Source organism: Phaenicophaeus curvirostris, chromosome 4 (assembly GCF_032191515.1).
Source record: "Phaenicophaeus curvirostris isolate KB17595 chromosome 4, BPBGC_Pcur_1.0, whole genome shotgun sequence".
Taxonomy (NCBI): domain Eukaryota; kingdom Metazoa; phylum Chordata; class Aves; order Cuculiformes; family Cuculidae; genus Phaenicophaeus; species Phaenicophaeus curvirostris.
Window position 1 is genome coordinate 69188756 of NC_091395.1, and position 13084 is coordinate 69201839.

Sequence of the window (13084 nt, forward strand, 5' to 3'; positions counted from 1 at the left end):
GTCGCGGCCGGCGGGGCGCGCGAGACTTGGCGCGTGGCGGGCGCTTCGAGCGCGGCGGCCCCGCCCCTTCCCTTCCTCCTCCCCCCCCCCCCCGCCCCCACCCACTTCCGCCGGCTTTTCCCGCCGTTTCCCGCCTTCCGGTCCCCGCGCCGCCGCCGCTGAGGTGAGTGCGGAGCGGCGGGTGCGGTGCCGCCCCCTCCTCCTCTCGCTCGGGTTCCCTCTGGGCCGCGGGGACGTGGCCGAAGGCCTCCGGGACCCGGGTTTGGCGCCCGGTGGCGAGCGGCGGTGTGGCTGCGGTGCAAGGAGCGGTTACCTGTACAAGGAGCGCAGTGTTTCTGATTTAAGCTAAAGTAGGGTTAAGCTTCATCCGAGCCATTGTATGTTTTGATAGTTGGACAGTATGTCTCTCTGGTAACGTGTTTTATTTTCTTTCAAACAGTGGGGTTTTTTGAGAAAACAGCTGGGGGTGTTTAGCCTGGAGGAGAGGAGGCTGAGGGGAGACCTCATTGCTCTCTACAACTACCTGAAAGGAGGTTGTAGAGAGGAGGGTGCTGGCCTCTTCTCCCAAGTGACAGGGAACAGGACAAGAGGGAATGGCCTCAAGCTCCGCCAGGGGAGATTTAGACTGGACATTAGGAAAAAATTTTTCACAGAAAGGGTCATTGGGCACTGGCAGAGGCTGCCCAGGGAGGTGGTTGATTCACCTTCCCTGGAGGTGTTTAAGGCACAGGTGGATGAAGTGCTAAGGGGCATGGTTTAGTGTTTGATAGGAATGGTTGGACTCGATGATCCAGTGGGTCTCTTCCAACCTGGTTATTCTATGATTATATGATGAGGGTGGGGAGGGGCTGGCACAGGCTGCCCAGGGAAGCTGTGGCTGCCCCATCCCGGGAGGTGCTCAAGGCCAGGCTGGATGGGGTCTGAGCAGCCTGGGCTGGTGGGAGGTGCCCCTGCCTGTGGCAGGGGGGTGGAACTGGATCTGGAGGTATTTAAAAAATAGGTGGATGAGGTGCTGAGGGGCATGGTTTAGTGGTTGACAGGAGTGGTTGGACTCGGTGATCCTAAGGGTCTTTTCCAGCCTTGTGATTCTGTGATCTTTAAGGTCCCTTACAGCCTAGACCATTCTATGATCTGTGCTGAACAGATGTGTTTTTGATCACCTCTGTTTGCAGCCTTTTCTGTTCTCAAACACAAGGTCAGGCTTGGCTCCAAAGCTTCAAATTTGCAAGAGATTTGATTGTTATGAAGTTCATATCATTAAATTAGTCCTTGGGAAGTAACAGACTATGCACAGGATTCCTGGGTAAACTTATCCACGCGTCTGTAAGTGGGGAATATATTCTGTCCCCAGCTCTTATCTCGCTGCATGTGGTTGATGGAGATCACTCCTTCATGTTGCCCAAGCCTGATAAAGGATGATTGCTTTCTAAAACTTCAAAACAAGTCTTAGAGAGTTTATTTGCTGGCTTTTTCGGTATCATTAGAATCGTGGAATGGTTTTGGTTGGGAGAGACCTTAAAGCCCCTCTAGTTCCAACCCCCCTGCCATGGGCAGGGACACCTCCCACCAAATCAGGTTGCTCTATACACAGGTAAATCTGCGTGTGCCCTTTTTTGTTTGTGTACGTTGACCACAGCCCTTTTCTCCCATGGGAGGCAGGGGGCAGCTGGAATGCCGCCCTGTGACAGGTAAATTGCACGACAAATGCTATTTCTTGTATGATCTGTAATTCTAAAGTAAATTTAAGTACACAGGGGATTTCAGAAGGCTACCTTTACTTGTTCAGCACACATACCCTCCTGCCCTGCTGGCAAGGTGGGGTTTTCTGGTGAATTGTATGTTCTAGAAATAAGTGTTAAGTAATACCAAATCAAAAAGAACTGTGGGTATTACCAGAGTATTGCAGGCAACTTTATTGATAATTTATCCTATTCTTTGTTGCGCTCCCTTTAGCATCGCAGAGCTGATGATTTTCCTTGGAAACAGCAAACTGCTTTGCTCTTTGTTGTGACTAATTTAGCAAGAATATTTATGCTGTTCTTTATTATTTTATAATTGATTTTTTTAATTGTTATTTTGAGATCTTTTTATTTTAAAGGATTTCTTGTTCCTTTTTCAGAGAAAGCTTGAAAATGGAGGTTTAGAAGACAAGATTCTGCTTGCTGCTGAAGGGAGATCTTGGGAAGTGCAGTCTAACATCGCTGTAGCTTTGTTTTCAGAACAAGCTGAAAGCTCCTTTCATTTTGGAAGAGTTAGTGATTGTGGGTGTTTTTTATTTTTTTTATTTGATGTGAAGAAAACTGTTTAGCTCACTTTTGCAAGCCAGTGAATTAATCAGTAATTTACACCTGCTGCTTTTAAAATAATGATAGTATTCTCTTTTAATAGTAAATTTCTCTGAATTAAAAAGTGTTTGCAAAGATCAGGGATTTGATTGATGTAAAAATGTGTCCTAATTTGATGAATAAATTAGATTAAGACGTCCCTGAAATAATAAGTGGTTCCTAGTCTTTGAATAACCACTCTAATCCAGAATAGCATTCAGTTTACTGGTATGATCTGTGCAGACATTTTTTCCTTTTTCCTGCACAGACTCTTTGTACTAAAATACTGAATAATCATTTAAAATGAGAAAAAAAATACCACTGGAGTAGTGCCCCATATTTTTTTTGTGTATTTGGATCTTTTCTGCTTACAAAAAATACTTTAGTCATGAGCTGCGGAAATGATTTTGTGGAAACTCTTAAAAAAATTGGATATCCAAAAGCTGATGAGCTTAATGGAGCAGATTTTGACTGGCTGTTTGAATCTTCGGAAGAAAAAGCGTTTCTGGAGTGGTTTTGTGGAAATATAAATGAGCGGCATGTGGTATCTGAAAAAGAACTGCAAGATTTTGACAGGCTTCTACAGTCTGGTAAGCCCATTTTGGAAGGAGATGCACTGGATGAAGCCCTTAAAACCCTGAAGCCTATGGATTTAAAGAACAGTAGCCAAGAGGAGGAGGAGGAAGAGGAGGAAGAACTGGAGAAATTGAAGGATGAGATTCAAGCTCTTCAGAAGTTGAAAAAACTTCAAATTCATCGGCATCATAAGCTTCAAATGCTGGTTTCTGAAAACAGACATGTGTTACAAACATTAAAGAGCAGAGAGGAGGAAGCACAAAAAGATTTGAAAGAAGGACTGAAAGTGTTTACTGCAGCAAATAAGAAGCTTAGTAGTGAACTGCTGTCTCTCACAGATGCAGCTAAGAAACTGGCTTTTTTCTTCACTGCTTTGGATTCAGAACAAGATTCAGGTTCACACTCAGTCTTTTTTTCCCAACTTTCTTTGGACAGGTACTTGTCTCGGGAAGAACAAAGCACTGCAGCACTTACCTTACACATGAAAAACCATTTTGATCGAAGTATGTCTGAATGGGCTGAAAATTCACACGAGGGCAGCTTTCAGCTTGCGGATTTAGGCAAACAAATCGCTTGTGATGAGACTGCTGAAGTTTGTGAAGAGAGTCAAGAGGTGGCCAGGCTACAGGCAGCTTATATTTGTGCTCAATATCAGCTAGTTCAGATGCAAGCAAAACAGGAGAGCATGAATTCAGCTGTCAAATGTGCGGAGAGCGTGCTGCAGTCCTTAAACGACAAGGTAAGCCACAAAAGGTGATAGAAGGTCATGAAGTTTAAACATGCAGGTGTGTTCAACTGGATTTAGTAAGAGAAATTGCGGAGTTGTTATCATTTTAACTGTTTTTGCTTGGTAAAACTGCACTTTTATGAAATTCAAGTCTTGCTCACAGACCTCTTCTTTTGAAATAGCTCCAGTTACTATAGTTAAATTCTTCTGTATGGCAGAGTACTTTTAATTCCATTTTCTGGAATGAGTACCTTAAGCCTAGAATTTAGTAGTACCTTTCCAGTTTAGTTTAACTTTGAAATTTCACATTATAACTAGCTCTCACTTGTTTGCATAAAAACCAGAAGGTTAACTTTGGTTAAAATTTTGTTGCATTGATAAATGTATTCCTGTTTATATTCCATAGCATAAACTTAAAAGGTTTTAGTTCACTAACTCTTGAAACTCAAATATTTGTAATATGGTGGCATTATGCTGGTATGTTTTAAATACTAAATGAGTAGATGAGATAGTTGAAGCCCCAGAAATCTCTTGACAAGTGGAGGGGTGGGCAGATATGACTACTGGAATGTAAGAATGTAAAGAAAACAGAAGGAAAAATATTGGCATATGCCAGTCGGACTAACTTGAGGCATCATGTCAGTTTGTATATTGTCAGTTATGGATGACTGGCATGTAGGGCTTGGTTGATTTGAGTAATTTGAAGAAGGGGGGATTCTGATAGCGTTGTTGATAGTCATCTGACTGAATACAAAAAATGTGTTTGCTTGTGAAATTTCAGTTAGACATGTTTGAAACCTGGGTGCTAAGTAAAATTACAGGGTTTTTTTGTTTGTTTGTTTTTTTATGACAATGAACTGTTCCCTGGACCTGCAATGGGATGAAATTATTACTATTTATTGAAATACCTTTATTTGGTATCTTCTTAAATTGGTATTTGTATTACGTTGTAAAGTTCTGTAAAACAACTTGTGGAGTTTTTGTTTAGATTTGTAGATAGAGATGTAGTGATCTTAATGTAACATAAGGACATTAATCCTGGTGTACTTAAGAATCCTGCTAGGGAAGTGGCTTAGGGGAGCTCTGAAGAAATTGACAAGTGTTTTGCTTTTTGCAGGATGTGGGAAAACGAGAAAACATGGATGCCAAAATATCCAGTCTTAATAATGAAATTTCAACAATTAAACAAGAAATAACTTGGATAAATAAAGAACAACTGCTTCCCCTTTTGAAAGAGAAAGCACAAGTTTTCACCGGGCCCGTGGTGCAAGCATACTTGGATCATCAGATTGCTCAGCAGGACAGTTATGCTTCAAGACAAGATGAAATACTCAGGCATATGGTAAGACAGAAAGCATCATTTGAACTTATTGAGCTGGCCTATGAAATGGAGTTAAAGAAACACAAGGAGCTCTGCTGTCAACTCGAGAATTTGGTAGAATCTCTGAAGCGGAGCAGTAGTGAATTGCAAGAGAGAATACAGGCGATAATAGAGCAAACTCAACAAGCAAAGTCAGGAAACATCATTAGTTCAAATGATGGTTTTGCTTGCAGGTAAGCATTATATTTGTTATTGAACTTTGATTTCTTTGAAGTAATATTGGGAAGATAAAGGCATAGGCAGGCTAAGCCCTTTCTTCTGCTAAGTTCTTGGTTACTTGCTGTAGCTAATTAGCGTTCTCCAGAACTGAAGCCTCCAAGGTATGAGATTTGCTTCTTGCTTATGCTTTGAAATTCTTTTCAGGTTTGCCTGAGAAAGAACTTTTCAATTATCAGTTGTTGGTAATATTGCTGAAGCAGTCCCAAGCAATACTCATAATATAATGAATGTGTAAAGCCAAACGTGTCTTATATAGTGCCCTGACTTAGGACTTACTGAAAGCAGTTGTATAGGTGTAGAGAGCTGTTGATACCAACATCTCTTAGATCCATATACATGACCTGATCAGCTTAGCCTGCAAAGGCCCCCATGTGGTAGAGAAGACGAATGACTCCTTCAAGATACGAGTTGTGTTTAGCTTGTTTTTACTGCTTGATTTGCCATCTCGGTTCAGTGTCCTGTCACCCATGTAAGTTGTGAAAAAGCAGGCTTCTAAGCAATTAAGTCTTGAAGCTCAGGTGGTACAGGAGGGAAGTGTTGCTGTATTGCTGTCACTTCAAGGCTAAACATTTTTGATAGTGTATTGTATAATTATAGGTCTCTTAATGTCAGACTTCACCTCTTTTTGTAAAATTGCTTTAAGTGTTTTTTAATAATTGATAGTTGGGGATGATGTTACATGGTGAACAACATCAAGAATTAGGCAGAAATTTTTCTCCATTGTGCATTTGCATTGGCAACTTGTAACACTTTGGCTTAGGTGTATTAGTAAGTCTCCAAATCACTGAATGTTGTCTGGCTATTTTTTCACGTCTTATTTTTAAAAAGGGTGGGGAATTTGAAAGAGTTATAAACCCTAAAGAATGTGTAAGCAGAAGAGACTTGAAAGAAACTCCATTACTTCTGAAATATAGTTTCTGCTCTTATTAAAGCCAATCTGATTCTATATTGAGGCTTAACTCCTGAAGAAGTGCAGAGGTGGTAGTAGCAACTAAGCAAGGCTGTCTGTAGTCATGTTAGGCTATTCCTGATGCAGTGTAAGGGTACAGTTTAGTATAGCAAGTATTGCTGTGTATTGTGTGACTCATAGCTAATTGGAGAATCTCTCCACAGCCTCTTCATAGACAGAAAATAGGCAATACTCCAGTAAGCTTGGAAATGTCACAAAGATTTCTCTTATTTCTCAGCGGCCTCTGAAGTCTGCTGTGTTTCAGGACTTAAAAAATATTCATAGAATCATTGAATGGTGTAAGTTGGAAGGGACCTTAAAGGTCACCCAGTGCCACCCACTGGCTGTGGGCAGGGACACCTCCCGCTGGATCGGATTGCTCAGAGCCTTATCCAATCTGGTCTTAAACACCTCCAGGGATGGGGCAGCTCCAGCCTCTGTGTGCAGCCTGTGTCAGTGCCTTACTACCCTTACAGTAAAAAAATTCTTCTTAATATCTAATCTAAATCTCCCTCTTTCAGCTTAAAACCATTGCCCCTCTTCATTTCACTACACTCCCTGATCAAGAACCCCTCCTCAGCTTTCCTGTAGGTTCCCTTTAATTGCTTGAAGGCTGCTATAAGGTCTCTTAATTTATCTTTCTTTGCAGTCCTTGAAGTGCCAGGAAGTAGTTGGCAAAAGCATATTGTCAACTTCTGTTGGCATTCACTATGCGCTTACGAGCTGTTAATTTGGTATTTCATTGCTATTAATTTAATATTGAAATATTTTGGAGAACTATTAATCATGTACTAGCTATATATGGATAGAATCAGTGGGAGATACAGCAGTATAGTAAGAGTACCCTGAGCAGTACTATCTTTTACTAGTCCTCTGACTTCTCAACATCAACATCCTCTCTTGACTAGTAATGAAAGGACTGCTTAGTAAACTTAAAAATAATTTTGTGTCTAACTTCTTTTGCTGCAGGCTTTATCAGCTTCTGGAAGGAGAAAATAAAAAACCATATTTGTTTAAAACATACAAAAACCTGGAGCAGATGGCTCAGAAGTTAAAGCAGGATTGTGCCACAGTAGAAGATCAGCTAGCATCATCTTTTCGAGAACAGTCTCTTCTTTTGTCCAAGCTAAAAAGTGATGTAGATACCCATCATGAGGCTCTGTATCGTGGAGGAAATCAGATACAACTCAGTAGTCCGGTAAGTCTAGTTGTTAAAACTATTACGTGTATGTTTGTCATGTTCTTTCACTGAGAAAAATGTAGTGTGCCGGCTGTAGACACACAAACTGGCTCCCAAGTGTCAGCAACAAATTTATTAGCATAATGATGGTGGGCCCAGTATTACATAGTTTTTGGTAAATGTAAGATTTTGAAAATGTTGGCAGGTAAAAACTTCTTGGTTCTGAGCAAATCACTGCATCTAACTTTTAGTTCCTTTCAAAAGCATATACAGTCCTGTATCGCTAATAAGTTTGAGGTGTGGTAAATAGGTTATCAGGACACAATGTCACTGGAAAATTAATTTAAAGTTTCCCCTGGTTTCAGATGAGCTTCTTTCCCTCTATTATCTGTAACACCCGAAGGGTATGACTTGGCTGCTTAAAAAGCCTGGCCATGGGTGTCTCATTTGGACAATATAAGAATATCAGTATTTTGAATGCAGTTGTAATAAGACAATCCTGTTATAGAGCTCCTAGGTGTGGGGTTTAGAGCCTGCTTTTAAATGAGAATAGGCATTGTTAAATGCAAATTGTTATGGTTTTTAAGTAATTGTAGATACCTCAAAAGTGGATTGAGGGAAGTCTTCTGTTACCTTGTACTTCCTTGGTTAAATACATAAAAATGTACTTAAGACTTCCATCTGTCAAGTGAATTTGCAACATATAGAACAGTTTTATTAAAAAATGAAACTTGGTAACAATAGGTATTTAGGGGATTACACCTTATTATGTCAATCGAATACCTTTCTACTGGTTCAGGTTACCTGGTAAAACATAGTGACATCTCTTGCTATTGCAACTTTTTATCAAGAAAAGCAATTTCTTTAATAAGGAAATATTGTGCAAGCAGATGACTAGCCTGCTTACACCCAACTATCATAAGAATGACAATTGGGAGAATGAATGGTAGAGCAATTATTTAATTTGAAAATTGAATTGGCTTTTTTTTTGTGGTTTTTGTTCCCTTGTAAGATTTGACTAGCTATGAAGAGGTATACTTGATTGAAAACATGATTCGACTGTCTGTCTGGTTGAGAGTCAGATTCTTATGGTCTTGCTTCATCTGGTTTAGTAAACAAGTAGTTAAAATTACAGTTTCATAAACTGATGTGAATACTGTTACATAGAGCTTATAAATTACATTAATATAATGGAATCCCTTATAACCTGTGTTTTGGTTTTTTGTGTTAACTTTTCACTTCCAAACAAGTGTGGCTTCCAAAAGCTAACTTATATATTTCGGTTCACTTAGTGTATTAACAATATAAAAGCAATAATTTTTTGTCTTGCATTTTTTGTTAGGAACTTACTGAGCAGTTTCATCAACTGGAAGCTGATTTAAGTAAACTAAATCAACTCCTTATGGATCTGATTTCTGATGTGAAGTCAAAGAGAAACTTTTTAGAGTCCAATAAGCTGTATCAGATGGAAAGAGACTTGTATGTGTATTTTTTCAAAGACGAAGACCGCTTGAAAGAGATCGTGGAGAAGCTTGAGCAGCAGTCTGAGGCTAAAGCTAGTGGTCTGGAAAATCAGGATCTCACCACCAGTGAAGTTCTTAATGTTTGAACTTGCATTTACCCTTAAAGGAAATAATTTTAATGTGTAAACTGTCTACAAGTTTATGGAATAAGTATTAGCTTATCAAGGCCTAATATTTATCTGTCATTGCAATGTATGTTTAGCTGCCACAGTTATCAAATTTGGATTGTATGCTGCTTTATGGCTTTTGGCATCTGCCCATCGAGTTCAAATCTCAGTTTTGTCAAAGGTCTTTGACGTGAAGTAATACCTTGTTTATTTGAACAAATTGCACTCGGGCTACTCTTCTGCTAGCCTATATGTTGATTTCCACTGCACTCAGCACAGCACAGAAAGGAACATTTCATACCCTCGAGAGGTCTTCTTGGATACTAAGAACCTTTTGATATGTGAAATGAAAAATAAAAGCGAAGAATGCATTCCAGGCTTTGAAATGTGAATGTTATATGCTCCTTCTGAAGAGTAGAGTTTTCCAAGGCAGATACTCCCTGATTGTTTCCCTTGCAGTTCACCTAAGAAGATATGGGTTTGTTAGAAATGTGTTGGAATCCATTTCAAATACCGAGACCATCTGTTTTAAGACCATTCTGATATCTCTTAAGTTATGGCCTGTCTTCTCCATTGGAACCAGTCTGCTTATACTTTGAAAGAAAAAGAAGTTTACATTTACATTTGGACTTTGGAGTTAGCTCTATAATTTACAATGATAGGCATTTCGGTTCAGAGTCCTGATGCTTTAATATTGTTGCTTTCATGTGCATTGTTAGGCTGTTTATCAAATACTTACATAGCTTCCTAATGCACCAATGGAACTAAGTAGGCTTTTGTTGTATGATAACTTCCAGTCTTTTCTAGCTTGATGGGATCAGCTGTGCTTGCTTTCAAGCACTGTACGTATTAATGTAGATTACTAAATTAGCTTTAACTTCAGTAATGGTAGTGTTAAAACTATTTTGATGGCAGACCTTTAATTTTTATGTGAATGTAACTTATTTTTAAGTGTTTGAATTTTTTTCTTTACAGTTAGGTATCTTTAAATCTGGATTTCATGCTGCTTAACTCTTTACATTTTGTTTATTATTAAATGCCAAAAACCTATAAATTCGTTGTTGCCAATATTTATGGTGAATCTGTGTGTTGATTTGAAGCTTTTCTCATGCATAGTGACTTGTTCGTATTTTGTTTGCTAGGTTCTCATTTTGGTATGCCCCTGAGGCTTTATAACTGCTGCTTATCACCTGAGAAGTCAGGGAGTCGTTTTACCTTGTATAACAGGAAAGAAATTGTTGTTCTTAATTAAAAAAGTTAGGAGGAGCTGTGAGTGGGAAAGGATGATAATTCTGACTCCTGGAAGCAATTCTAACTCTCTCTCCCTTTCGCACTATAAAATTTGAGCTAGGTAGGTATGGGCAATACTAAAGCAGCCTGATGGATGTTCCTGTTTGAATCTAGGTACAAATGTTTGTACTTCTGAGTATTCAAACTTGCAATCTGCCTATGTTCTTGAGCTAAGAAAAAAATATCTCCATGTAAGCAGAGGAAATACTGTTTACTTGATGATTAAACTTGACTTGGAAGTCTACTCATGCACTGGATTTAGTGGGAGGAGAACAACATAACAGACTGCAGTTATAAACTTGTGTAGGAATCCTTTAACAACAGTTTTTGGAAGAGCAATTGACTTGTACGGCTTGAATCCATTAAGTATTTTGAAAATGTTGGCTATTTATCTTGTTTGTGGTGGGTTTTACGCATTGTTCTTGTCAAACTATATAAAGTCAACAAAGTCACAAGTGTGGATACTGTTGTTTCTAATTCTCCAGAGGCAGTCTTAGTATTTGGTGTACATTATCGAATATGGCTACAGGTCAGCTGGAAAAGCAACTTTTTATCAAAAAAAGGATAAAACAGCAATAGCTGCAGTCAAAGCTTGTAGAGTCATTAGGAGTTGCTGACTTGTTCCTTGAACTGACAAGCTATAGTAACTATCTTAATGCTGTTAGTACTTCAAGTAATTGAGTGCATCTGTTATACAAAGTTTAAGGAATATTCAGTGTTTCCTGAAACAACACATCACTAATGTTTCTACACCATGATAATATTTATTTCTTTCATGTTGTATTGGTTCCATTTTGGCAGTTACTCGAAAGATTGATAAAATCTGAAAACCAATGACAGTAAATGTATGCATACACTAGGTAAAGACTAGTTTAGTGACATTGGGAAGTGGGGAAGTATTTCAGATAAAAATGGTAATTGTTGGGTTTGTTTGTCAGATTTTTTTTTTTTATCAGAAGCTCACTTTCATAGGACTGCTTAATTTTTTATCCATCTAGTTAAAACACTATTTCAAAAAAGTTGCACTCAGTGTTTTTTGTAAATTATTACAATTCACTAGTTTTTATTTACAATAATTAGAAACTGGTAATCCTCTCAGGGTGGCAATGTTATTTTCTATCGAGAACAATAAATGGCTGAGCATGTTCACTATATTTTGTTTTTAATTTAACAGAACGTAAGTGAGATTGTTCTGTGGCCCTGATATCCTGCATAATTTGTGTATGTTCTGTGTTTAGGTTTAATCTTAAAAATGGAGCGGCACACTTCATATATAGAATGTGAGACTTCTGAAGTGCCTTTGTCTGATATCGCTCAGAGGATTATGACAGCTTTGCAGTCTGTTCCTGTAGAAGTTCAGACTAGCAGAAATAACATGCAGAGTGAGTAAATCTTAGCCAGTTTAAGTGTTTCTATTTTCAGTTGAAAATCAGAAATACAAACAAACAGTATCAAACATCTAATCTGTACTTAAAAAGAAAAAAAGATGAGAGTTTAGGTTTCCAGGTTTAGAAAAGGAATTGAGCTACAACTCAGATGTTTCCTGAGACTTCTCTGTGAGAGCAAGGAACTGGGGTTTTACCAGTACCCTCAATTTCACTGTGTTTTTTCCTCCTGTTCCTGCCATGTGGTATAGAGTACGTGAGAATTTTAAACTGTTAATTAACTAAATTAACTGTATAGATTAACTTGACTCAACTGATATTTAAAGATCGCTATAGGTACTGGGAACGTGCCAGAAGGCCTGCAAACTCTCTAGACTCATGTCTGTCCTTTAAATACATATTCATTAGCAGCTCATTCCCTGTAAAATTCTAGGAGGAAGAGTGAACAGAAGTCCCAGTAGTAGAGCAAACTCGGTAACGCTAAAAGTGCCTTAGCAGATCTTTGACTGTTGAGCAAATCTTAATGTTGTGGATACTACGGAGGTTTTGCAAGGTAGAATTTTTATTCTCAATTCTGTGCATTTCGTAGTCTGCTAGTCTTGTATCTCTGGAAAGAAGTACATAGGAAGTTATTTTTTCTCAATTTCAGTTCTCTGTTTTCTCCCGAGAACAATCTCCTGAAACATTTTGTGGTTGATGAGGTTTAAATTGGTTGCTCATTCTTATGCACATGTGTTTTGTTGCAGTCTCAGGTTAATTTAGGTAACAGTGGAGGCACTTTCACTGGTAGAGTGTTGTGTCTGTGTAGCCTGATGGTGTAGCAGTGAGAAGGGTAGTAGTTCATTGCAGTGTACAACAGCGATACATGTTTGAAGAAATATAGGATGGCTTAACTTTAAAATTGTACATTTGGACCAAAACAGAGATTATTTTAAAGAAAAACAGATCACTCTTTCCTGCCTCAGTTTAACTGCTGTTCTGCTTCGCTTGCTACCTTGTCATTTTCCCCTTTCTTAATTTTCCTGTGTATTGTTTTTATTTTTAGATTAGAGAACTCTGTACTGTACAATACCTGTATTGTGTTATATTGTCTGCTCTTGACCCATTCACTCTCTGTCAAACTATGAAATTACACATTCTCTTCTTTTAAAAGCACCATGAAGGTGTCGCAGCTAAATCCTTATTCACTGGGGAGTGAAAGAACTTAAGTGTTTAGTGGTGGCAGGTCACACGATAGCTTTTCTTGCTCTCTTTTCCCATGTAGTGATTACTTACAATTATTTCTAGTGTACAGGCTTAAGAACAGATTTATTTCAATTGCTATTAGGAAATTGCCTTTATGTATAGCTTTAGTTGAACAGTGCGGACCTGGAGAGAAATAATTTGCCTCCCTTAAACAAGTATAAAACCTGTCATGTTAAAT

General features: G+C 38.7%; 2 protein-coding genes across 2 annotated transcripts in view; both read left to right on the forward strand.

Annotated features, from left to right (window-relative positions):
* The first annotated feature begins 272 nt into the window (after nucleotides 1-272).
* HAUS3 (HAUS augmin like complex subunit 3) lies at nucleotides 273-9832 on the forward strand. Its single transcript, XM_069856451.1, has 5 exons — nucleotides 273-350; nucleotides 2120-3639; nucleotides 4745-5181; nucleotides 7146-7374; nucleotides 8699-9832. Exons 2-5 carry the CDS (start codon nucleotides 2713-2715, stop codon nucleotides 8963-8965), a joined length of 1860 nt encoding a protein of 619 aa, XP_069712552.1. The 5' UTR covers nucleotides 273-350; nucleotides 2120-2712; the 3' UTR covers nucleotides 8966-9832.
* Nucleotides 9833-10968: 1136 nt separating this feature from the next.
* Nucleotides 10969-13084, forward strand: part of POLN (DNA polymerase nu) — a 99763-nt gene continuing 97647 nt past the window's right edge. The window contains exon 1 of the mRNA XM_069856466.1: nucleotides 10969-11658. Coding sequence (XP_069712567.1) covers nucleotides 11529-11658 — 130 coding nt within the window. The 5' untranslated portion in view covers nucleotides 10969-11528. The remainder of the gene's footprint in view (nucleotides 11659-13084) is intronic.